Source organism: Papilio machaon, chromosome 20 (assembly GCF_912999745.1).
Source record: "Papilio machaon chromosome 20, ilPapMach1.1, whole genome shotgun sequence".
In the NCBI taxonomy this organism is placed as follows: Eukaryota; Metazoa; Arthropoda; class Insecta; order Lepidoptera; family Papilionidae; genus Papilio; species Papilio machaon.
In genome coordinates, this window is record NC_060005.1 from 4,722,609 (window position 1) to 4,748,333 (window position 25,725).

The 25,725-nt window shown below is 31.6% G+C and overlaps 3 protein-coding genes across 3 annotated transcripts in view; all 3 read right to left on the reverse strand.

Moving 5' to 3' along the window:
* Window positions 1–13,173: 13,173 nt before the first annotated feature.
* On the reverse strand, window positions 13,174–16,632 carry LOC106717454 (odorant receptor 23a). The gene is made up of 6 exons (XM_045683006.1): window positions 16,628–16,632; window positions 15,502–15,993; window positions 15,314–15,413; window positions 14,873–14,977; window positions 14,039–14,194; window positions 13,174–13,234 (listed from the first exon to the last, which is right to left on the reverse strand). The coding sequence occupies exons 1-6, from the start codon at window positions 16,630–16,632 to the stop codon at window positions 13,181–13,183; spliced, it is 912 nt and encodes a 303-aa protein (XP_045538962.1). The 3' UTR covers window positions 13,174–13,180.
* A 797-nt stretch (window positions 16,633–17,429) lies between these two features.
* LOC123722152 lies at window positions 17,430–18,197 on the reverse strand. The gene is made up of 2 exons (XM_045683007.1): window positions 18,078–18,197; window positions 17,430–17,618 (listed from the first exon to the last, which is right to left on the reverse strand). The coding sequence occupies exons 1-2, from the start codon at window positions 18,195–18,197 to the stop codon at window positions 17,430–17,432; spliced, it is 309 nt and encodes a 102-aa protein (XP_045538963.1).
* A 6,210-nt stretch (window positions 18,198–24,407) lies between these two features.
* The window catches only part of LOC106717447 (tyrosine-protein phosphatase non-receptor type 9-like), a 46,811-nt gene continuing 45,493 nt past the window's right edge, over window positions 24,408–25,725 (reverse strand). Inside the window, exons 14-15 of the mRNA XM_045682746.1 lie at window positions 25,251–25,408; window positions 24,408–24,639 (exon numbers count right to left, since the gene is read on the reverse strand). Of these exons, the coding sequence (XP_045538702.1) occupies window positions 24,568–24,639; window positions 25,251–25,408 (230 nt within the window). The 3' untranslated portion in view covers window positions 24,408–24,567. The remainder of the gene's footprint in view (window positions 24,640–25,250; window positions 25,409–25,725) is intronic.

Genomic DNA, 25,725 nt, shown 5'->3' on the forward strand with positions numbered 1-25,725 from the left:
AATTTTTATTATGAAACTAACTTTTGCGTGCAGAATTAAAAAACTTAGTAGTCTATATGTTCCGCCAGACTATGTTCTACATCTATGCCGAATTTCAGCAGTCAATTACACCATTCTGGAGATAAAAAAAAAACAACCATCCATCAAAATTATGAAATTTATAATATTAATATTTTAATAAGTATAAAACACTAAAAAGACATTCCTTTAATATTAATTCTGTCCTTTTTTAATTATTCTTAACTTTACTGATATAAGGTTTAATCATATTTTCACTAAACCGCTAATCACTAATGATAATTACTGGTAAACGTGGGTTTTCATTGTCAAACCACCAGTACAAAAACCTTCATTCTTTGTCTATATCAATTTCTGCAGTAGACCACCATAATCTTCACTAGCGCAAACGTTAATTTTTCTATTACAAATTAATGTTATACCAATATATCTTATAACATTTTTCATCTCTCAATAGTACATTATTATTGTAACATATTGCAATGTAATTAGGTCACCATGGACTCAATAAAGAAAAGTGCTGCTTTACGACTGTACTCAGAAAGTAGGGAATAGAGCGCTAAGAGATTTTTATTATACTACTCAATAAAGCATCTCATAATCATGTATATTGCAGCACTAACGTGTTCCATTTCAACTTCAACAGTAGAGTGAATAAGCTACAAAACCCGGGGTGGCAAACCGGTCGATCGCAATTATTAGTCCAGTCGATAGTCGAAGGCAAAAAATGTAAATTACGTAAAACAAAATACTAATATAAATAAGTATTTATTAGAATGTCAGTTATGCGATTTCTTTTTTTTTTTTTCATCTTTCATAACTTTCCTATTTATAATCTGTTGAAAATGTACAAGAAATTATTTCAATTAAAACAATATAAAACAAAAGCAGCTGTCTCAAAGAATTTCCTACTTCCTCGTTCAAGATGATTTACCGCTGAGAATAACGCCCCCTAATTTGCATTCCGTCTACAATATAAATGATCATGGCCGTCTTAAATTTAATTTATACTAGCAAATATTATGATATTAAAAACAAATTATCTTTTATACTACACTTAAAATCTAGTTGCAAAACAATTGGATTAGAGAGAGAAAAATAAACGTTTCTGAAAACAAAATCTCTGTTAAAACATATTGTTATTTCTGTGTTGTCAGTGATAATGACATGGATTACTATATTCGTCTCAGAAACACACGGATAATTTTGTATATATAATTTTAATTGGCAATTTTGAATACAAAGTTGATCTAATCTTTCATAGTTAATAGGACGAATATGAGAAAAATATTACACCGGAAAAACTATTTTTCTTTTCTCATGGTTTCTTATACTCCAATCAGTAGAAAAAAAGGGAACAATCGTATTAAATATTATCAGAAAATGAGATCATAAAGACCAGAATATTACATTATTACGATCTCTCGGCTAATAAACTGCCGAGACCTTTGATGTAATAATATATATTCCACAAATTAATGTTAGATAAACCACATCTTTGTTACTAAGATATATAGTTCCATAGATCATATAAGATAAATTGCTGTAAAAGTATGTAATTGGAATCTTCAATCTTTACATAATAACGAGTTTGCTTTTCTGATAAATAAAAGTTTTATTTAGTACAGTATTTACATTTACATTACAAAATTAAGAAAAAATATTTACAAAACTGATAAATTAAATAAAAATTAAATAATTAAATGAATAATCTTTTCTATACAAGTATATCTTGTAAATAATCTTATGTTTTGTATCATGTAATATTATGTAACATTATATATAAGATTTTGTACTGTATTGTTAATCGATTACTTATAAAGATGTCTAATTAAATCGAATATCAGTGTATTTTACTCAGTTTTTTTCTTCTTCAAAATATCTCTATAACATAACTTTTCATTAGTTATCACCATTTAAAGGCCACTCCATCTTACTAATATTATAAATGCGAATGTTTAAATGGATGGATGGATTTTAATTCCACGCGGACGGAGTCGCGACCGACAGCTAGTCTATTATAATGTAAACTGAAAGAAATTAAATTACATTTTTTCCAATGTTAAAAAAATCTTTGAATTACTTCAAAGAAAACTTAAACGTCGATAAAAAAAGTAATAAGATTGGAAAACATTTCAATTACCTGTCAATAGCAGATAAGAAGCTGGTGAGGTCATAGCGTTCAATAAAATGAATAGAATGTTATTAAATTAACATTTTTTACATTACTATAATTATTTACCCTACTATACATAGGAGAGTTTACCTAACGGTAAGATCCAAGTGGTTTTTTTTCGATATGGGAAATTAATAGAACTAATTTTTTAATGAATTTAAAATTCTAAAATTAAAATGATAATAAAATTCAAAATAAAGTAAATGATTATCGAATTATGTTGCGTTATATCTTGAGATATCATAGAATTTATCAAATCTGTAACTAAACTTCAATGAATTTGATGAATCTGAGAAAGATAAGGATTTTCGACTATAGATCGTTATCTTGTTTTAATCACGGCACTTAAGAGATTCGTTAGGTACAGAGGTTCTGGCGTTAAGCCTTCTTTCACCTTAAGCACTACTCCCGGCCAAGGGAACTTTTATAATACGGGTGAAAGTAGACAAAAGGGGCCACTTAAAATTTATGAATGAAAAGTTTTAAAGTACCGAACAAGGGTGAAATTATTTAAATTTTGCTTTCGATAAAGTTACTTTCAACTTTTTTAAGTGCAAACTCGGCTTGCCAGCTATTATTGCGAAGATTAATTACTATTTAACCTGAAATTATGTAATCGTAGAGATATATGAAATAAAATTACAGCTGAATGCTTTATATCCTGCTATCTAAGTAGTAAATTCTCTATAGAAATACACTGCGACATAATCCACTCATTCAAACAGTCGTATTTCATTGAATTCACAGACAAAAGTGTTTGTGAAGTCACAGGTCCTTCAGTATCAATTCCGTCCAACTGTCGTTCGCTCCAACGTAATCCAAAGGCAAGTGGAAAGTGAGTAAACCCATCATGAAATCCGATGTCGCATTGTTCCTGGTCCTCTTTGTCTCCTATAAAATGCAATCGAAATCCAACTAAATTAAACCTATTATCTTCATCAAGGTGTCATTTTAATATTTAGATAAACTATTTGAAAAGATAAAAAATAATACCTAACAAAAGGTCGAAGTTATTAAAACTACGTTGATAATAGTAATATTCAAGGACTGTACAAATTCCGTTACACGAAAGAAATGAAAGATATAATAGAGTTGTTAAGTAAAAGAGACAATTGTATTTTATGAAAGACATTTTTTCAGCCGTATCTTTCTTTCTCACGTCTTTCTTTCCGCGATCACACCTAGGGTATAGTTTTTACAAGAACCCTATAACAAAAAGTAAAGAAGATAAGAAAATAACACAGTCATAGGAAAATTACTAGAGCTTTCCTTCCCATCTCCAAGGATCAGTAATAAATATCACTTAGTCAAATAGACTTCGTATGAAAGTTAGTCAGCTAAACTTGGCAAAGTATTAAATACTATAAGTCAAACTATACTATATTGTTGGTAACTTACGAACATTCAAAGTTGCTCGCATGTGACCGCTTGTTTTGTAATATGCTACTGGTCGTTTATATCATAGTTTCTTATTATGTTTTCTGAACAGTAATTAATTTAACAATCCGACTATATTTTTTTAATAGAATGATACCTTAATATATTACATTGATCAAGGCACTTGCGTAAAACAGAACTCTTTTGTCAGCCAATGGTAACTATAATTTCTAAGCTAAGCATATTTCTAGTACCGCGATTTTTCATCTAATATATAAAATTCTCGTGTCACAGTTTTCGTCACCGTACTCCTCCGAAACGGCTTGACCGATTCTCATGAAATTTTGTGAGCATATTCAGTAGGTCTGAGAATCGGCCAACATCTATTTTTCATACCATTATTAAGTTTTTTAACTGCGCGCGGACGGAGTCGCGGGCAACAGCTAGTATTACAATATTAACAAATTTACCTTTCTATATTAATTAGTATCATGAGATATATAATACAAGACAAATAAGAACTTCTTACTTCTGTATAATCTCGTTAAGATCAATTCCCAAGTAACAGAAAAACTTCTTAGGAAAGTTGCCACGACTACAGTTGTGATACTAATTCGTTGCGATTGTTCCCAAACTGACTAACTACTACTAAACATAAATTGTTCTCTGTTGTAACTATATTAGCTTTATACCGCGTACCGCCGCGTTGTGGAATGGTCTGTCCACGGCGGTATTTCCAAACCGGTACCACTTAGAGTCCTTCAAGAAGCGAGCGTATCACCATCTCAAAGGCCGGCAACGCATCTGCGATTCCTCTGGTATTGCAAATGCTTTGCCAATACAACAAGGTTTCTTAAAATTCGTAGTAAAAGAACACAACATTTGTGAAATGATGAATAATTGATTGCAAATAATTTTAATCAAATTTGTTTACAATTATGACCTCTTAAACTATTTTTACTAATTACTAATTAGCTACGTACGTTATATAATGGGTAAAAGTAACTGTAAAATTCAAAATTCATAAATTTTATTCCAAAAAAAACACAGGATATGCAACATAAATAATGGTTTTCTTTTAATATAATATTGATAAGTAAAACAACTTTACTCGTTCACAACCTACCTATTTTAAGGAACACTGCTAAACATTTTCATTTCAAATTTTGTGTCACAGAATTTTCTAAAAAATGTTCTCGGGAATTTGAGTATTTTCAATATCGTTACGCTATCAAAGGTCCGTATGGGGTTGACGTATACCTTTATGAATATTAATTTGATACTTTGTCGATGGATTTTTTTTTTGCATAAAACCGTAGAACAAGATAACTCAGTACTTTATTATACAGTAACGTATATCGTGACATTATTCTCATGTACTCGTGTAGAAGATTCTTACAATTTTATTCCAATTATGTAAGTCTAGCAATAAAAGTATTGATGTTAATACTTTACATTATATTCAAAATACTTATTTATTAATATTGTAAGCAACAACAATAATATCTCATGCTATTAACCCAGAGGGGTAAGCAGAGACTTTGGCGCAGTCCTAACATACCTACATATTCTTTTTCATTTATCCATTTGTAAACTTTTTTAAATGTCAACTAAAGTTATTTTATTGTGCAACACATGAGGAAATAAAAGCGTCAAAGTAACCGTTTTCAAAAACATTTCAAAACGCTTTTAGCTCGGAAGCGACGAAAAGAATATTGTTTGTATTCCACGGATCTGTCGTGAAGCAATGTCTAAATATAGAACATTTTTAGGTTAGGATAAATGGAAAATAGCGTTCACCTGATGTGAAGTATTACGATCCATAAACGAGCAAAAAAATCAGAAAACAAAAGAAAATAACTGTCTAACTGTTAAAGTTTTGAGCCGAAATAAGTAAGTAAGCTGTCCCTAAACTGTCATACAGATTAAGTAACGTAATACGAAGAGTATAAAACCGGCAAGCCTTAACTTTTTAATTTTAATTTACAACATATGCCAGTGTTATTTCAGGATATGTCAAAAGAATTTGGTTTTAAAATATTCATAGGTACTTCATACTTATATTATAAACGCGAATGTTTAGGTGGATGGATGAATGGATGTTTTTTTGAAGGTATCACCAGAACGGCTCAACGGACCTCGATGAAATTATAGTTTGGAAGAACACAGAGGCTACTTATTAAATTTTTTGTAATCAGGGCGGACAAAATCGCGGGTGACAGCTAGTAACAAATAAAGTTTTGAGAACCAGGGTTTTGAGAGTCAGGTTATGACTTTGTTATGACGGTGGGCAAAAGTTTGTGACGCGCACAACTGCGGCCGACTCCCTAAACAGTTATGTTTGTTGTTGTTGCCATTCCTGACTTGTTTAGAGTTGATGCTGCTATCCAAAATGAAATGCTTTTGATATTATCTATTTCTGAATGTGTGGTTGAGAGCAAACGTTTTTGCAATTCTTACGTTCTTGAAATCAATAATTTTTTCACTAAACATGTGTTTGTGAGCAATAATATTACCCTTAAATAGTTTATGCTTTTCCCATTGTATTTATCTGTAATCACTAAAGTTTCATACCTATTTTTAGCTTTTTTATTTATCAGTATTATTTTATTGATTCATTAGCTGATAGGATGAGGATATTAAAACCTTAGTGATGTAAAATGCTCCAACATTCGGTATCTGATTAAACAGAATGGGTGTTTGCGATTATCATTAGTTACAGCGGCAGTCGCTCGGCGTCAATTATCGAGCTCGGCATCAAAGTGCTTCATCAAAACGAACCCGAGCTCTAGGGATGTACTCGTATTACGGCTCTATTTTGAAAAAATATACACACGTCGTTACGAATATCGATTACTAATGGGTTCGAATGGAATACATTCGTTCAATTGACTTTATTATGTTCTGTTACATATAGTAATTTTAAAAAATTTGCCGACTACTCTATAATTCAGAAATAAAAAGACATTGGTTTAAAAATTAAATAATTCACGAAATTAAAACGAATTAAAAAAATATGTTCTTTCGAACTATTTTCTACGTTTATGTCAAATTTCAGCTAGATCCATGAAGGCTTTTAGGAGATACCTTCTAACAAACATCCATCCATCCATTCATCTATCCAATTAAACATTCACATTTATAATTTTAGTAACATAGGTAAGATCAGGTGACTATTAATTGCATTCTTCTGTGTTCAGTTAATTGCTTAATAGAGATACCATATTAAAATCAATTCAATGTCAGACATCACTATTGAATACTCAATAGTGTTTGCAGTCATAATGAACGTGGCAACAACGTAGTGATGTTTCAAATATTCTAATTAGACTTAGCAAAAAAACGATTGAAAAATCAAGTATGAAAAATATACTTTCAAAATCGGGAGAAGGATTTTCATTCTTTGACTTCAAAAAAGACACTTTGTTATAGCTTCACATTTAAGTTTTCCGATGTTTCTAGAAAGCATATTTCAACAATCAAAAGGCAAAATACAATACAGATTTATAATCAAAGACAGCTTCTCGGAACAGTTAAAGGTAATTGTGTTAAATGTACCTATTTCTGTGTATATTTATCGTTTATTTATTACAATACTGAACCGTATGCCTCCAATGTTTATTATTTGACTAGCTGTCGCCTGCGACTCTGTCGGCGCGGGATTAAAAAAAAATAAGTAGCCTATGTGTTCTTCCAGACTATGCTCTACATCTGTGCCAAATTTCGTCAAGATCAGTTAAGCCTTTTCGGAGATACCTTCAAACAAACATCCATCTATCCATCCATCCATCTAAACATTCGCATTTATAATATTAGTATGATTAACAATATCAAATGTTGTAGTAACCTATTAAAAATTGTTCTAAAGTTCACATTTTTTAGATTAAAAAACCCTCATTCATATAACATTATAAATAGAGACAAAGGCGTTAAATACTGCTGCATCAAATACACGGAAAACCAAAGTATATTTTACCAGACCTTTTAAGAGTGAGGTTTTATTGGATTTTAATGCTTTTCTGGAGTATCTATAGCTAAAACATATCAGTGTTTTGTTTTTATAAAGTACAAGAACCAACAACACAACTATCTCACGTAACCCAGAGGGGTAGACACAGACAACGGATTTTTATTTGGCGCGGTCCTGACACATCTCTCTCTTCTACTACATTTTATAAGTTGTTACTTGTTTAATATTTAGCTGCAGTCAAACGCACACAATACAAGTTAATCAAGTGTCTAGATGAGCTTCCAGTCAAGTTGTTGAGAACTTGTTAACTTTGAAAGTCCGTCTGTAGGGAGTTCTGTTTACTGGAGTTAATTACTGACATTTATATGTTTGTTGTTTGTTCTTACTTATTGAACATTGAACACAATGAATAACTATTTCAAATTATCGTTTGTACAGACAATCCATCTAAACATTCGCATTTAAAATATTAGTAAGATTTTGTAAATTCAAGTCGAACACACATTCAAATATAGGTATATCTCTATCTTATGAGATGTCTATTACAGTGTCTCCAAAAGGGTGATTACTTTTTTAAGTTCAATTTAGCTTTAAAAGAGAACACTTCACTTACTCCTACACTCAGAGACATTTAAGTACTCTCCCATAGTTCATACTCAAGCAATCCCTTATTGTATTGTCTCAAATTAATTTCTCACCTCCTTAATTTAGTTAAGATTAAGACCATTTAAAAGACTGATTGCAGTAATTTTAAGTTAATACTAATTGCAGATTTAATTAAAAAATTTGGTCGAGTATTATTCGGTAACCCTTTTGTGATATTCATAGGTTAATGTTCGTGATACGTTCGCGTTAACCGCTAACCAGCTAGCTGATTACCATTGCATTATGTTTAGCTTAACACGACATTCAGCCGACCACAAAGGATCGCAAGCAACGACGTGTGGTAAGGAGACAATCAAACCCCTTCACCCACACAAACTATATAAGATATCAATAATTACAAACTAAATGAAAAGTTATTAGACATTAAATAAATTAAATAAAAAAATTAGAACACGCCGTTATCATAATGCCAATAAAATCAGTCAAGATGTACACAATGAAATGATTTGCTAAGACCGATCATAGTCCGACTAAACTAGATAATTTCTTTAACATTAGCTAAATATAAAAAACTACTAAACTTAAGTATAGTTAAATCGGTGTTAGCACCGATTATCGATCTTGAGGTCACTGAGTGTCGAACTAGTCTCTAATCATGAGTAAGAAACACGATAAAAATCTACCATAATAATAGTAGGCCAATAATTAACGGAACGGTAAATCCTTAAGAACTATTGTGGTTTCTTATATTAATGTTCACAGGGTAAAGGATATTTTAAGGGTTTAATATAAGTTTAATAACGTGCGCTAAAATTATTTTCAATAACGGTATACTCAAAGCTACGTATAGGCTCTGCGGGGAATCTTTATGAATATTAATTTAATACGCCGCGCGGAGAGATGCCAACGAAAAATTTCATAAAAGAAGCCAGCTGAAGCGGCTTTAGTTACTTTATTAAGACATATTAATACCAACATGCTGAGATTGTAATTTATACATTATTCAAAAGGTAACTAGACTAGTGTCTGCAAATATATTCTGAAAGTAGGACAAGGCTATCTGAAATGGTGGGCATAAGTCGAACTAAATTATCACGGCTCACTACCGCCTCCCTGTCAACTTCAAAAAATATCACATAAGTCATTATACTGTAGCTATCAGGATGTTTTGTTCTTTTGTTTTATTTTCTATGTCTAAGTAGGTTTCATGTACATTCTGAAAGAACCAAACGCAATAGCAGCGCCTTTCTGACAGGCTCAATGAGCTTAGTACGAATATTTGTGGCAATCACCATCGTAGTATTATTGTTATGTATAGACAAAATTTGTATTAAAATTGGTGCAGCACTTCTATTGGGCCTTATGGGGCATAAAGTAAAACTAATCTGTTACTAATATTGAAATAATTGACGATACAAACGCTATTGCCACAAATAGTCTTACTAGGACCACAACAATATGGTATTAATGCAAGTGTTACAGCGGATATATTCCGTTATGTTACAAACCAAGTTTATTCATATAGAGAACGACACATTTTATTTATTTAAATGCGAGTAGTTATATCTGATTATTTCAACAGATAATATTTTTGTGTTTTTTAGCTATAAGTAAATACTCTTTGAACTGCAAAAACGTAACGTAAGCGACAACGTAGGCTACGAATCGATAACAGAAGCATTGCAATGCGGCGTCGATATCCGGTGCATGGCGAGGGGAAATTCGCCTCTGCTACATATGGAAACTGTATTGAATCGAGTAAATTTTAACACTTAATTCTGTATTCAAAGTCATACATCGTAGAGTTCTTTAAAATCATCTACATGTACATCATGATTTTTGATGCTGGCAGAAATCAATTATGACCAAGTTTATTTTAGAATTAAAAAATCCGCGACGGACCTTGTTGTAACAAGAATTACCTTTATTCATTTTTTTTATACCATACGTTTAATTATTTCCCTTTAATATTTAGGAAAAAAAATTCAGAACACTTTTCCAGTTCTTTTCTCAAAAAAAAAATTAGTGAAATGCTTACATTAATTTTAAATATTTCTTTAGTTCGACTAACTACTGGGGCGATGTGGTTGCATGAATGAGTTCTAACTTCATAAAAATACATATTTCATTTTCGAAGCTTTACAATTTACAATTTTAAAATTCGCTCCAGAAATACATAGAAAAAAAAAAACAAAGTTTGTGAACTCAACAGCCAACATCAAAATAGGAACAAAAATGTATGTTATGTTACCGGAGTTAATTAAAAATGTAGCTCAAGTAGTTTTTCGTTCGAGCAATAACTCTCTTGCTTTGACTTTAGTTGTAACAATAAAATGGTACACAAATTTAAAAAAAAAAAATTATAAAGTTTGACATCAATTAAACTACATTTATTGATTTCTTCTTTTATTTTCAACGTTTGAACCAAAAAGTATGCATATGATGAAGTAAAAACTTTAAAAACGGTTTTTAAACGATAGAAATTCTGCAGTACTCGCAACGTCTAGTATTTGTCAAGAAGGTCTAGTATTTGTCTCTGTCCTAGAAGGTTAAAATTCCCCGGTCATCCACTTATCTAAACCTATATAATTAAATATGACCTTTCTTTATTAATATATTGTAAAATGTGTACATCAACATTCTTAACTTAAAATACACAACAGAAATTGAAAAACAATTGTTATTTATTATGTAGATGAGATGCAAATTAGGTTGTTTGTTTCAAATAAATTATCACGAACGAGGAAGTAGGTGTAACTGTGAAGCGACATTTCGTAGAGATTACATTGTTGTGTTTATTTTAAATATGAATAGTTGACTTTTACGTCAGAACTTTTTAATATATTTCATGTAACTTTAAAAGTGGTAGAACTCGCATTTATTGGTCCACGTTCCCCTTCCAAAATATTCTTAATAGGAAATAATGTTTAGGGTGAGGTCGATTTGGTGGAAAAGGAAACGCAAAGGACGGCGAAATATCCTTTTTCTGTGCGTCAATTTAAAATAGGCAACACATCTGCAATTCTTGATGTCTATGTGCAGCGGTCGCTTCGTTATTTCGGTGAATTAAGGTGGCCGTTTGCTGGTTTGCCACCTTATGATATAAAAAAAATAAGTTTAAAAATGTTTAACTATCCAATATCATCTTTACTAATTAGTTACGAAATTCAAATTTTTAAGATTACAGTATTTATATTGAATTTTCTGAATTAGTTAGTTTAGTTTAAAAATAGAATAGCACAAATCTAACCGCTACGGGTTTAAAATCAAATATTATATTTTATTATCACTAGTAACTATAAAATAAGCAACGAAACGGTTTGTTGGTAATTTAATAACAGTTAGATGAGTTTTGTCAATTAAGGTTTTTGTCAGTGAAGAAAATAAATTGCAAGGAAGGAGACGGCGCAATTTCAAGTTTTTTGGTGGTTAAAAACACCCCAGTTATTTATTCTCCAGGGCGGGCCTGTAATTTGCTGAAGTTACACCAAACCCTGCCTAAAACAATTTATTTAGGAACGGTACCTTCATTTCTTTTCGTAATAGGGAACGGAAATAATTAATTTAACTATATAATTAACAAAATTGGAATATTTATATGTAAAATCGAAAAATAAAGCTATCATATTTCGCGAAGAAGATGTATTTGCGTTGTTCATAACGAAAATCCAGTTTTTTTTTAAATCTGTCTATCCGTGTTTGTTTTCGGATAATCTTCGAAACGGCTGGCCCGATTTCGACCGGACTATCACTGGAAAGTAGCTAATGTATGAGCGAATGTTATAGACTACCTTTTTTTAATATTTTTATGTCTAGAAGTTACTTTTTAACAAACATCCATACATCCATCCATCTAATCATAAAAGTGAAATTAGCAGAAACTCCAAACATACTTACCACTATTAATATCAAGCTGAAACCACTGATTTCGTAAACTATTGTTTAAATCTGATTTGAAAAAGTTTTGTTACATTTGATACTCCAATTACTGGAGGTTAGAAATTTAACAACATTCATCAATATTTATGATATAGTGCAAAATACCGCGTGTACAGTTAGTTCTCATTTACTAAAAGAAACTTAACACACTTTAAAATCTAGTTAAAACTTTTAATTTATAGCACTCAAATTTTTGCAGATCATTTATCTCCATTAAACCACAAACAAGACACTTCAACAGAGTAAAATTAACTTCTATAAAGGATAATTAAATTACGAACAAAGAGTTAGCCAAGTAATAAACTTTAGTTGTTTCAAGAATTCAGCAAGTCGATAACTTGTACAAAAGAACTTCGTTTAACTTTTCATTAGTTCATTAATTGATTATTAGGAAATTTTCGACAAGGATATAAACAAGATAGAATTCTAAGAACAAAACTTTGAAGTTTTAAAATTACTTTCATTATCAACCTCCATCTTGGCTTAATGAAAAATTCAGTTAATTGTTTAAAAAAAAAAACAATTAAAATAAGAATAAAAAAGTCGATTACATAAATCGATTTTTTTATAATTCTTTGTATTTCTAAGCTTTAATAAAAACCTTTAATCAGGATTTTTTTTTTCAATCTTAGGACAATATCAAATCTATCAAATTGACATGTCCTCGTTTAAACAATGTAGTAATTTCAAATTACGAGCTCCAATATTTACTAATTCATATAAACTATAGAAATACGAGTTTAAATGATTTCATTACTTTATCTTTCTTTATAAAATGCTTCATTATACATTGAAGTTTACACGTAATATCAGAGAATGACTCAAAGGTGAACAGATACGAGTAAATACGTGTTCAATCTATACCTGTCATCTCTGTTGCTTTACGTTTTGAAGTGGAAATGATACAGCAAGATCTATCTTCATTTTGGTTTTGTTTATTTGCAATTAAAAACTATGAAAAAAGCGAACAACTTGATTAGCTAGTCTAAACATAGATATTTTATTGTGTAGCTTTATTATTACATTTACTATTGTTGTACTCTTACTTTATATAGATATTATTAAAATTTAAGCGAATTTTTAAATGTACGTAGTTAAGACCATGCTGCGTTCATTATGTTGAATATGGCATAAGATTGCCGGCACGCCTGAAATATAAAATAATATTTATATCTTCCAATAAAACTGTAACTCTAACATGTAATCTAAATACCCTGGATTCCGTTCGGTTCCCAAAGTCATATTGTTAAATTTCATTTAACTTTTGCAATTAATAAGAAAACTTATCTTAGTAACATATAGACCAACAAAGTTATCTGACCCGGTGGGCATAAGTCAAACTAAATTATGACAGCTCAGTAGAGCACAAAGACCCTTGTCTTACTGAGCTGTTTTATTATGTTTTCTTATTTTATGTAATTTCCTGTACCTATGTAGGTTTTGCATATTTTCTGACAAAACTAACCTCTACAGCAGCGCTCTTACCTGACCTGATAAACTTGTCGCACTATATGTGCTAAATTATAACTCTTATGGTAACAGTTTGTATATTTGATGCAAGAGTTCTTTAATTGTACATTTATTTATCTGACGTTGTTAGGGTGAACTAAAACTGCAAAACAATGAGCCGGAATAGTTGAGATGAGCCTAGATAACAAGGGAGGAGAACGAACCTTGTTATCTCGGGCAAATTCCAAGTTAGTTTTGAAGGTCCGGTCACATGACGCACCCCTAAGAGCGTAGTTTCATTAGCCGTTAGCATGCGTGGTGCGTGAGGTTTGTTCACTCATGCCTTAGCGCTCGCATGCAAGGACTTTCTCATTAGTCGTCAATCCGTATGTGGAGTCTATTCACATGCTATATTACTGAGTTAGCAAAATAATTAAATTGCGCCCTAGCTTAGAGTAAGCTAGAGGCCCTCGATAGCGTACGAGACATAAAATCAATCATACCTCAGAGAATGTTTCGAGGTTAACAGGATAGAAAACAGATCTTATACTCGGCGGGTTATTACATCTCGTCAACATAAGTAACACAGTCTTCCTTATTTTGATATTGGACTGTTTTTCCCAACCACAGCAGTAAATTGATTCTCTGAGCTTAACACCCTGAAATGTTATTAATAAAATGCTTTTTAAAATAAATTAATCTCACAATATATAAAACAATTTATGACTATTACAGACTTACGTGATTGTATCCAAAAATCTTTTTTCTGACATTTTAAATATACATCTTATATATAAAATTCTCGTGTCACGGTGTTCGAACTTGAACTCCTCCGAAACGGCTTGACCGATTCTCATGAAATTTTGTGAGCATATTCAGTAGGTCTGAGAATCGGCCAACATCTATTTTTCATAAACCCCATTTAGTTTTTTATAACTGCGCGCGGACGGAGTCGCGGGCGACAGCTAGTCTTACTAATATTATAAAAGAGAATGTTTGGATGGATGTTTGTTTAAAGGTATCTTCGTAACGGCTCAAAGAATCTTGATTAAATTTGGCACAGATGTAGAATATTGTCTGGAAGAACACCTAGGCTATTTTTTTTTAATTCCGCGCGGACTGAGTCGAAGAAAAAGCAAGTTTAAAGAATAAAGAAAACAAAGAAGATACTCTCAAGTTTCAGTCAATTATCACTATTTACTAGGTAGAGATGACAGATTTACTTTTTGTACGGTCGTATTACTTGCTATCCATAGATATATTTATGATTGTAGCAATTGAATGCATCGTGATAGTGATAATGGTATTCAACATATAGAAAATAATTTTGCAAATACCTTGTGCATTAAGAAATCACCGTAATAACATCCTATAAAGAAATGTAGAGTACAGGCGAATAACATGATCGTGAATTCCAAGTTGATCTCGAAACGAGACATCGACTAAAATAAATTATAATATGTTAACAAACATTATTATTTTACTTCTTACTAATATTGTAACGGAGTCGCGGGCGACAGCTAGTTATAACTGAAGATTATTAACAGGTTTAGTGAAATGTGTGTTTATGACAATAGTTACTATTTACTTGCTTTTAAGCAATAAAAATATATAAAGCACTCACTTTGGATAATTTCAATTATAAAAACTTGATGCCTACGATTTTTGTGTTATAATTTTACCATTAAAAAGGCAAGAGAAGAAAATTCTAACTTAAATTCAGCCCCTGACTGAGTACCTATGGTGTCGTTTTTATATAGTAATAAATATTAACTTACTTGAACAATTTGAAAAAGTGTAAAGGATGATAAAAATATTGTTGTTTTCATTTGTAATTCAAATACTTCCATGAAATTTGTTCTGAGAGATTTTGAAAACCTGGAATTTTTTTTTAATAAAAGAGGAGACAAAAGAATATATCTAATTTTTGCTCAGTTTTTTCAGGAATAGATTTTTATTTACTTACTTGTAAACCTCCTGCAGTTTTTTATTTATTTCCTTTAAACTTTCAATAATTTCGTTTTCATTCATATCAGCCAGTGCTGTAATCTTTCTGCTTAATATTTCAATTTGTCCACAAACGTGTAAAACAAAAATCGAAACCAAAGGATCGAATCCGAAAAAATTCCAACTTCCATTGATTGTAAAAATTAAAGATATTAAAAACAAGCAAAAATACACATAAAATACATCTTTCTGTTTTTCTATTACTTCTGGATATGTAATATCATATATATGAGTTAATTTAAATTCTCCTCTGATATAAGAAATGATCATTAAATATGTAGCTTTTAAAGGAAATACACTTGCGCTCATTAGAACAGAATAAAAATATAGTTTACAAACTCTTTGACCTTTCGCGGAATAATCTTTGATTAGTAAACGTTCTTCATTTGTTTCTCGATAAATTCCTGCGTAATCTGAATTAAGAACGTCAATACAATATCTCAATTCATCTCTGTAATATAAAGCTAATATATTTTTATATGGTATAGTCAAAGATACGATCAAAAGTGATCCATTTCTGATCGCCTTCGTATACTCTTTATTAGGTATATCGTAACAGATTATGGAATTTGCAAAAAAGAATATAATACTACTTGATACGATACTGATAAATGCATATCTCAAAAGCCAGATTCTATTGCGATCCAAATTCGGATGTATTCCGCTAAAACGAAGAGCATGACAGGAAATATAAAAAACTCTTTCGAATGTTAACGACATTGCTAACAATTCCTACTTAATATGGTTACGACAATATAAATACTGGTGAAATACTACTAACAATGTGACAAGGAAATTATAAGAAAACATAAAATTACGGAATAACTATGCAGTAATTACACGGTTATGTTAGAAATTCATAATGCGCTTTGCAATAAAATAATAGGTTAGAAGCTTCACAGTAAACAGTAAAAATTGAAATAATAATACATTCACAACCTTTTAAATAAAGAACGTTTTATTGTCGGGATTTCACGATGTTAATTTTTTTTATTTTATTTATTAACTTATTAACTTAACTTATATTTATTAAAACGATTTAGAAAACAAATACAATGATTTTGACAATGTGTGCGCATTGATACTCCATATTAAATATAAGTTCGGCTATGATTTGAAAAAAAAAATACTTAACAATTAGATACTTTTAATGTTACCAGTTTTAATTTTAACGAAAAAAAGTTATGACCGTAGAAATTGAAATCGGGAATCTCTACCTAGAAAATAAACCTAAATCCTAACAGACATTATTCTTCATGAGGTTGTTATTAAAGTTAACATTATAACAAACTCTTACCACTAGAGTCAGAAGATTGCCGTTGTAACAGGATAAAAACAAACGAATAGTGCAGGAGAATAGAAAAGCAATAAACTCCGTGTTGACTTCGAGGCGATACAGCGACTGAAATACAACAATATAGAAAGGATTTCGTATATATAAGTTTCCACTGTCTAAACACTTGTTTAAAAACATATTGTTATCTCTCTTTTTATAATAGAAGAAACAGGGACAATCATTTAAATACAAGTGGTACGGCAATGGAATATCAAAGAAATGCAATTATCGATAAGAAGCAAACAAATGTAAAGGTATTCTATATGGTGTAGATAAGAAAATTATGTATTGTAAAAAAACAACGTTGTCATATCTAAATGAATATTAATGTGAAAAGCACTAACATTTTATACTAAAATTATATAGTAAAAACAATTGATTTACTTGAAATATTTGAAATAGAGCAAAAGGCACCAAAAATACTGCCACTTTTATTTGATACTCGAATAAAATCTTAAAGTTCCATTCTAGAGAATTTATGAAACTGTAAATAACAAAAAACATTATAACCAGTTCTTACAGAAGTCAAAGGTAAAGATTTATCCGAGAATTTACCTATACAAATCTTGCAATTTAATGTTGATAGTTTTTAATTTTTTTATAATTTCATTTTGTTCGGTCACTTCATTTAATGCCAACAATTGATAGCTCAAAATATCCAATTGACCACAAATTTGTAGCACAAATATTGATATCAAAGGATCGAAACCGACATAGACAATGGTTGCGTAAATTGCAAAAATAAAAGAAAGAGAAAACAAACATAAAAATACGTAAAAATTATCCTTATGACTTTCTATCCATACTGGATACGTAATTGCGAACATCTGAGCGAATTTAAGCTCTCCTTGAATATATGAAAAGATCATTGAATACAAAGCTCTCAGAATAAATGTAGATGTAGCTACTGAAACAGAATAAAACCAATATTTGCAAACGCCACTCGCCATCTTTGTATATTTCAATACCAATTCCTTTTCTTCTTTACTATATTGTTCTATTGATATTAAGTTTTCATCAATAATATCGATGTACTTTTTAAAATGCCCTCGATAGTGTATAGCTAAATAATTGTAATACGGGATTGATAAAGACACGATTACGAAAGATCCGTTTTGAATTGCCTCCGCGAATTTACAATTGCTTATATCATAATAAACAATTGAATGAGCAAAGAAATAAACAACATTTAGACACACTGAATTAAAAAAGATGAACTGAATGAACCATCTTTTATCACGATGTGAATCTGGATGGATACCATTAAATCGTAAAGCGACAGTTGAAAGACGAAATTCATTTTCAAAACTTAACACCATAGTAGTGCACTTTAGCAGCAAAATATTCAAAATAATAACAACTCTAACAAAAAATAAGAATATATAGTATAGATAAAAATGAGAAATACTTTATTAATAATTAAATAAATAAAAATTAACACAGAATGTAGTCTGCAAGACTTAATTAGAGTGGCCTATGAGAAGTTCCTTGATGTGTTTGGCATAATAATAACACGGTACACATTTGGAACACGAAAAAATATGCTTTTGTAGTAATTTATTCACTAACATGTTTATTAAAATATTGTTAAATTTAAATATTTTACATTCCGTTTGCTCGAAGCTGCATAGAAAAACTTCTTCAATATTTTCAAATAGACTACTATTTGGCCCTGGATTCGCTCAGACAAATAAATATAATTTAAAAAATTAGGCTATGGTCCTTCACAATTTTACAAGAATTTTTTTCAAATCTGTTCAATCCTGTCTATTATTATTAGTGTCAATATTACTAGCAGTTACCTGCGACTCCATCTGTCCGTTGTTTCCTAATGAAAGAATTTTTCAAATCGGTTTTGTAGTTTCTGAACCTATTCAATGTAAACAAACAAATCTTTCCTCGGTATAAATAATTTATTCCGTATCTAACAATTCGATGCATTAACACTTTTACTCGTAGTAATTTATGTGAAAAGAAAGCAAAGTACAGCCTGTTTACAGCCACGTGGGTTATGGGCGTGAGGCTTATTTTACCTTTTTATTTATTTACTAGCTGTGCCCGCGACTTCGTCCGCGTGAAATACTGTTTTCGGGCGGTATTTTTTTTTGGCTTATTATTTTACATAATCGACGTACTATTCATTGATGTATGGATGAAGAAAAACATAGAGAGAGGTGTGTCAGGTGTTCATTAGTCTCTGCCTACCCCTCTGGGTTACAGGCGTGATTTTTGTTGTTGTGGTAGTTTTTGACTTAAACTTATAAAAATTACAGCAACATATTAAACTTACAAAACATTCACATAAATATAATATATTCTCATATAAACTTTCATTCCTTATTGCCTTTTGTAATATTGCACCGTTGAGGTAAAATTTTTGCAAACTTTAAATGTCATATTTATTTATTTCAAATTAGCAGCCTTAAAAATAAGTTTCAAGCTGCTAACTGTAAAAATGACGATAATTCTATACAAATTTCCACCTCCACTTTCAACCCCTTACAAACCCTTCTTCGCGTCGAAAAGTAGTCTTTGTCCTTTCTCGGGGTGTAAACTAAATGTAAGTAAGGGTAACAGCAAAATACATTAAACAAAACATTCACCAAAACCTCACATATTCCCAAACAAAATTTCATCCCTTATTGTTATTTTGCACCCTTAATGGTTACATTTCTATAAAAAATGAATTTCAAATTTTTTTATATCAAATACGCAGCCTTAAAAAGAAGTTTCAAGCTTCTAAATGTAAAAATAACGATACTTACATACAAATTACCACCCCCACTTTCAACCCCTTGCAACTCATTTTTCGCGTTAAAATGTGCCCTATGTCCTCCCTCAGGCTCTAGACTAAATATTGGTAAGGGTGACAGCAAAACATATTAAACAAAACATTCACCAAAATCTAAAACATTCCCAAACAAAATTTCATCCCCTATTGTTATTTAGCACCCTTGAGGGTAAAATGTTTTCAAACATTGAATTTCATATTTATTTATATCAAATTAGCAGCCTCAAAAATAAGGTTTAAACTTGTAACTGTAAAAATGACGATACTTCCATAAAAATTTCCACCCCCACTTTCAACCCCTTACAAACCCTTTTTCGCGTTAAAATGTGCCCTATGTCCTCCCTCAGGCTCTAGACTAAATATTGGTAAGGGTAACAGCAAAACATATTAAACAAAACTTCATATATCACTAAACAAAATTTCATCCCCTATTGTTATTTAGCACCCTTGGGGGTACAATTTTTACAAAAATATAATTTCATATTCATTTATATCAAATTAGCAGCCTTAAAATAATTTTCAAGCTTGTAACTGTAAAAATGACGATAATTCCATATAAACTTTCACCCCCACTTTCAACCCCTTACAAACCCTTTTTCGCGTTAAAATGTGCCCTATGTCCTTCCTCAGGCTCTAGACTAAAAATTGGTAAGGGTGGTAGCAAAACATATTAAACAAAACAATCACCAAAACCTCACATATTGCCATACAAAATTTCACCCCCTATTGTTATTTAGCACCCTTGGGGGTAAAATTTTTACAAAAAAATTATTTCATATTTATTCATATCAAATTAGCTGCCTTAAAAATAAGTTTCAAGCTTCTAACTGCAAAAATGACGATAATTCCATACAAACTTTCACCCCCCCTTTCAACCCCTTACAACCCCTTTTTCGCGTTAAAATATAGCCTATGTCCTTTCTCAGGCTCTAGACTATCTGTGTACCAAATTTCATTTAAATCGGTTCAGTAGTTTTGGCGTGAAAGCGAGACAGACAGACAGACAGACAGACAGACAGAGTTACTTTCGCATTTATAATATTAGTAAGGATATTAGTAAGGATTTGTGTGAACTTTACAGTGCGCTTGACAATAAAATTACAGGTTCGTGAAAGAAATTATAAATACTTAAATATAGTATCTTGAAAAGATAATTGAACATTCTAGTGTTTACATGTTAAATTGTACTTTAAAGTCGATAAGCTTTTAAATTACGATAGTTCGACTTTTATTAGTAGTTCAAATAAGTTTCAGTTTTTCGAAGGAATTCGATAACATGATACATTCCTTTATAGTCACCATATCTGAAGTCACAAAGCAATCACTATTTTCCCGTGAATCACACATTATTTCATTTGACATTTCGACAACCTCAATTAATTTATCCCTCCTACTATACTTTATTCTGCTTTAAAATTAATTTTTTTTTTCAACAGAAATCGATAGGTAAAATTAAGCTAAAACATTAAGGTTGATAAACTACGCAGACCCATCGGATAAAAGCAGATGACGGTAGTTTACAAAACATCAGGTTTCCGCTTGGTCTTTGTCATAAAATAAAAGTACTCTTTGTGTATGTTACAAGTATTTCTTTTTATTTCACACATATTTCACAGGAGTTATAATTTAGATTTTAAACAGAAAAATAATATATTTACATTTATAAGAATCAACAGTATCGTCAGATTAACAATTTACTTAACCTAAAAAAAAAATACGACAAAAATTGTTTTTTTTTTAAATATTTCGGAAGGTTTCTTCGTAAATGCGTGAACTATTCGACCATAGATAAATAACAAATATATACCACTTATATTTATTAATTTATTACAATATAAATAGATTTTATGAAACATCTGCCAAATAAAGCAAAATTTCCGAATATTAAAGCGGATTTTAAATGGAGATTGGAATAAGTATGTAAAATGGGAATTACTAAGAAAAAGCTATTTTATCAAAGGGCGTACTATTCAGAGATATTTATAAAGACTATGTACACAAAGAACCCTGTTACAATATTAATATATAATCGATGATAGCGACATCTAGTGATTCAAATATTTCATTAATCCTATACCAGAGTTAAAAAAATATTTTAGAGATTTTTTTTCTGTAATGCAAAAAATTTACCTTTCGGTATTTCGCGTCAGCCATTTTGAAAACACGCTGCCAGAATCAAGTTACGTAACATGTAACTAGAATACATACATAGAATCTGTAATTTCTTTCACACAAGTTGACGTTTCTCAATTTTTTAACATTCACTCCAAAACATGAACATCATTCAAAATCATTCACAATTGCATCCAAATGGTATTCATTCATTCAACCGCATTTGCCTTTATATTAAACCATTCTCAATCCCGACATCCATTCACTCAAACCTCGCATCTACTGCATAACATTCTTACGTCAGCATGCATTAAATTTTATTTTAGTGTGCTAGCAATTTTGTATGCTACAAAGAATGCATGGGATGTAGGTAGCATACATTTTGCATACAGCATGCAAGCATGCCATACACCAGCATGCGTTATAGTGTTATAAGAATACTGGGGGGGGTATCAGAAGGGGGTTTAATTATACTGAAGGGGGGTTTACGAAGGGGGTATAAGTATTTGGGGGGATAAAACGGGGGTATAAGTATACTGGGGGTATATGAAGGGGGTATAAGTATACTGAGGGGGGTATAGAGAGGGGGTAATGCAGGGATAAGTTGATGCGTTTGCGATATGTTTGTTGCTTGTTAGGACGGCGGTTCAAAGTATACTATGTCGGCTACTATACTATTATATTTTAAAAAATATCTATATAAATCTATATTTCTTTTTTATTTCATGGCCACGTATATACGATTGCCAACGTCATATTGTTAAAAATATATTTAATAAACATGAGAATTGCGGCAAAATATAAAAAAAATACTTAATGGATTTTATAAAATCAATGTATACTTTATACATGCCTCATATACCATTGATAGTAATGCAAGTTAAAATAAATTCATACGAATTAAAAAATAACCACAGCGAAATAAGTTCATTCAAAATAAACGGCTCATATATTAAGTCGAGTCTAACATTTCATTATTTAATACTTTATACAAATTATCTATTGATTTATATAAAAAGATATTCAACTGCAACGAAAAACCTTATTCTTTATGAAAGCACATCGAGAGTAAGAAAGAGACAAAGGGTGCCGTTCATAAAATACGTTCGCATAAAAGGGGGAGGGAGGAGTCTTGCCGAGTGTGACAGATGTGACAAGGGGGAGGGAGGGGTCTTGCCAAGTGTGACAAGATGTGACAAGGGGGAGGGAGGAGTCTTGCCGAGTGTGACAGATGTGACAAGGGGGAGGGAGGGGTCTTGCCAAGTGTGACAAGATGTGACAAGGGGGAGGGAGGAGTCTTGCCGAGTGTGACAGATGTGACAAGGGGGAGGGAAGGGTCTTGCTGAGTGTGAAAAGGAGGAGGGAGGAGTCTTGCTGAATGTGACAAGATGTGACAAGGGGGGAGGGGGGGGTCTACGGCAACGTGACGTTCGCCGTTCATTATTTTTCGACATGAGCGCTAGCTATTTATTGATTTATTTAAATTTTATTATAATAACTAAATAAATATTTTTCATTCTCAAAATTTATGTATCAAATTTATGTACTATCATTTGAAATTTATCATACTTAGGAGGGGGGGGTTCTTAGTTTTTGTTACGGAATATTTCTAGGGGGGGTCACAGAAAATGTGACACAGCGTGACAATAGGGGGGGAGGGGATCAAAAAAGCTGATTTTAGCGTGACGTATTTTATGAACGGCCCCAAACTGACAAAAATCACTTTCATAGAACTTTCAGCTTCGCATAGCGCTATCTCTATTACACATTAAGTTAATTACACTGTGTGCGAAAGAGATAACGCTTTCGGATTAGTGTAGCGCTATCTTTGTCGCACAAATATCAAAATATCTATGTGCGAGAGAGAACGCTATACATTGCATAAATTGTCTCTTTCTAAAAGTCGATTTATAATATACTGGTTATTTTTTTTATCAATATGTTTTGTACATTTTCACTATTGCTCTAATTTTTTTAGTATCAATTAGTTATATTATACATGAGTTATTTATTTCTTAGTGAGTTATTTTATCGTTCTCTGTATTATACATAAATTATATCAATGTTTGATGTAAAAAAGTAATCAATGCTAGAAATTTTTCGACCAAACAATTAATTATATTCAGTCTATCAATATAAATATTTATAATAATAACATTATCTAAAGATTTAATGTTAAATAGAACGTAATTGATTAAAAAAAAAAAGTTAATTCCATAAATCCAAAACGAGTTGTACAAATGAATTTAATTCTACCAGCACCTCGAATAGTTTGTATCAATTTATGCGTTTACAAAATACAAAAAAAGATAACATCCATACATGTATATTACATACAAAAAAATTGATAATAAATAAGGATACATATTTTTGGCTACATGTCATGCGAAATAAATAAAAGTAAAAAAAAATTCAATGAAATTTTTCAGTTCTTATGTAGACTACAGGAACGTTTTACATCTATATGTATATTTAGTGACTTAATACTAGACGAAGCCGGATTAAATCGGTTCTGGACAAGTAGAGGCGAGATAGTGGAGCCGGCGTCGGGTCGGCTGCGACCGTCGCACGTGCGGCACGGTTTGAACCGGTTTGAACCAGTTTGTACCGGTTTAAACCAGTTTGAACCGGTTCGTACCAGTTTGAACTAGTTTGAACCGGTTCGTACCGGTGAGGACCAATTTGAAACATTAAAGATCGGTATGTACCGTTGTTGGCTGGTACCGACCGATGAGAGCAGATGTGGGGCCGCACTAGAGCACGGTGCAGGCGGGCCGAGCCAATCTTCATTCAGATTCGTCTTCATTATCATCATCGAAGCCGTTCAAATCAGCAGACTCTAAATACCCGTGCATTACCTGAAAACAACGAAAATTTTAACAATGTATGTACAGTTCATATACAATGAGATATCCAATGGTTAACAACTTGACAGACCAAAATATACTCTATAGCAGGTGTTGGCGACGTAGTTACCAACTCATGTTACACGTGCCGCTCTTGAACTTGCGTCGCGACAAATTTAAGATTTCAAAGAATTATCGTCGGTTTAATGTTTATCTTGTGGCGCCACAGCGGGCCGTTAAAGGGCGGGTTTCTTTGTAAATCCTTTGTCAACCGACACCGAAAGACGCGGCGTTGTTTTAACTTGAGCCCGCTAAAGAACGGTGCGGCACAGTGTTACGTTTGTTAGAGCCGCGGCGAACTAGTATAAAAAGCTATTGTAAATTGTCAAAATGGTCCAATCGTTTGGGAGCAATAAAGGCGTTAGTATCTCCGATCAAGAAGGACTTTCATTTAATACAGTCCTCTACAGCAGGGATTCCCAAAGTGGTCGATATCGAACTTAAAGCATTGCTAATTATCACTCTGTCTTCTACTGACCTAAGTCAGAATTAATAATAATAACAATAATTGATCATAAAAGTAGGTAATTTGGATTAGATACAGATGGTGTAATTTTACTCACCGCGTACTCCAGTAGGGCGAGATGGCAGAAGACGTATTGGTCGGGCATCTGTATGGAGTGTGCGCGCTGAGCTCGCACGCGCTCCACAGTACCGCGCACGTCCGCCACGCCCTCCGCAGACAGCCGCGACGTGCACACGTCCAGTGTTATGAATGTACCTAACGTACAAACATACATCATCATCATCATCATCATCATCATCAGCTCGCTATACGTCCTGTGATGAATTACGGGCTTTCAGAATGTTTGCGATGTTATATTTAATAAAACTCAGTGAAGAAAATAATCACGTTTACTTTTCATTAATATTATATACGCAACAACCAATCATAGATATTTGACATAGACATATTGTGCCACAGATTATCAACAAGTTTTTATATTTATTGGAGTCTAAATTTCACACGTCCCCACTGAGGGAACAACATTGTATAAATGTACATATATAAATCGACAATCTAAAAAACAAATCGCT

Excerpts from the sequence above, each read along its gene's own strand:
- LOC106717454 (XM_045683006.1), bottom strand. Across the intron at positions 15,414-15,501 it reads AAACTGCAGGAGGTTTACAA|GTTTTCAAAATCTCTCAGAA; the intron begins GTAAGTAAATAA and ends AAAAAATTCCAG. Across the intron at positions 14,195-14,872 it reads GTGATTTCTTAATGCACAAG|GGTGTTAAGCTCAGAGAATC; the intron begins GTATTTGCAAAA and ends ATAACATTTCAG.
- LOC123722152 (XM_045683007.1), bottom strand. The coding sequence starts at position 18,197 with ATGGTGTTAAGTTTTGAAAATGAATTTCGTCTTTCAACTGTCGCTTTA. Across the intron at positions 17,619-18,077 it reads AGTTCATCTTTTTTAATTCA|TTTGCAATTTACGCAACCAT; the intron begins GTGTGTCTAAAT and ends CTTTCTTTTATT.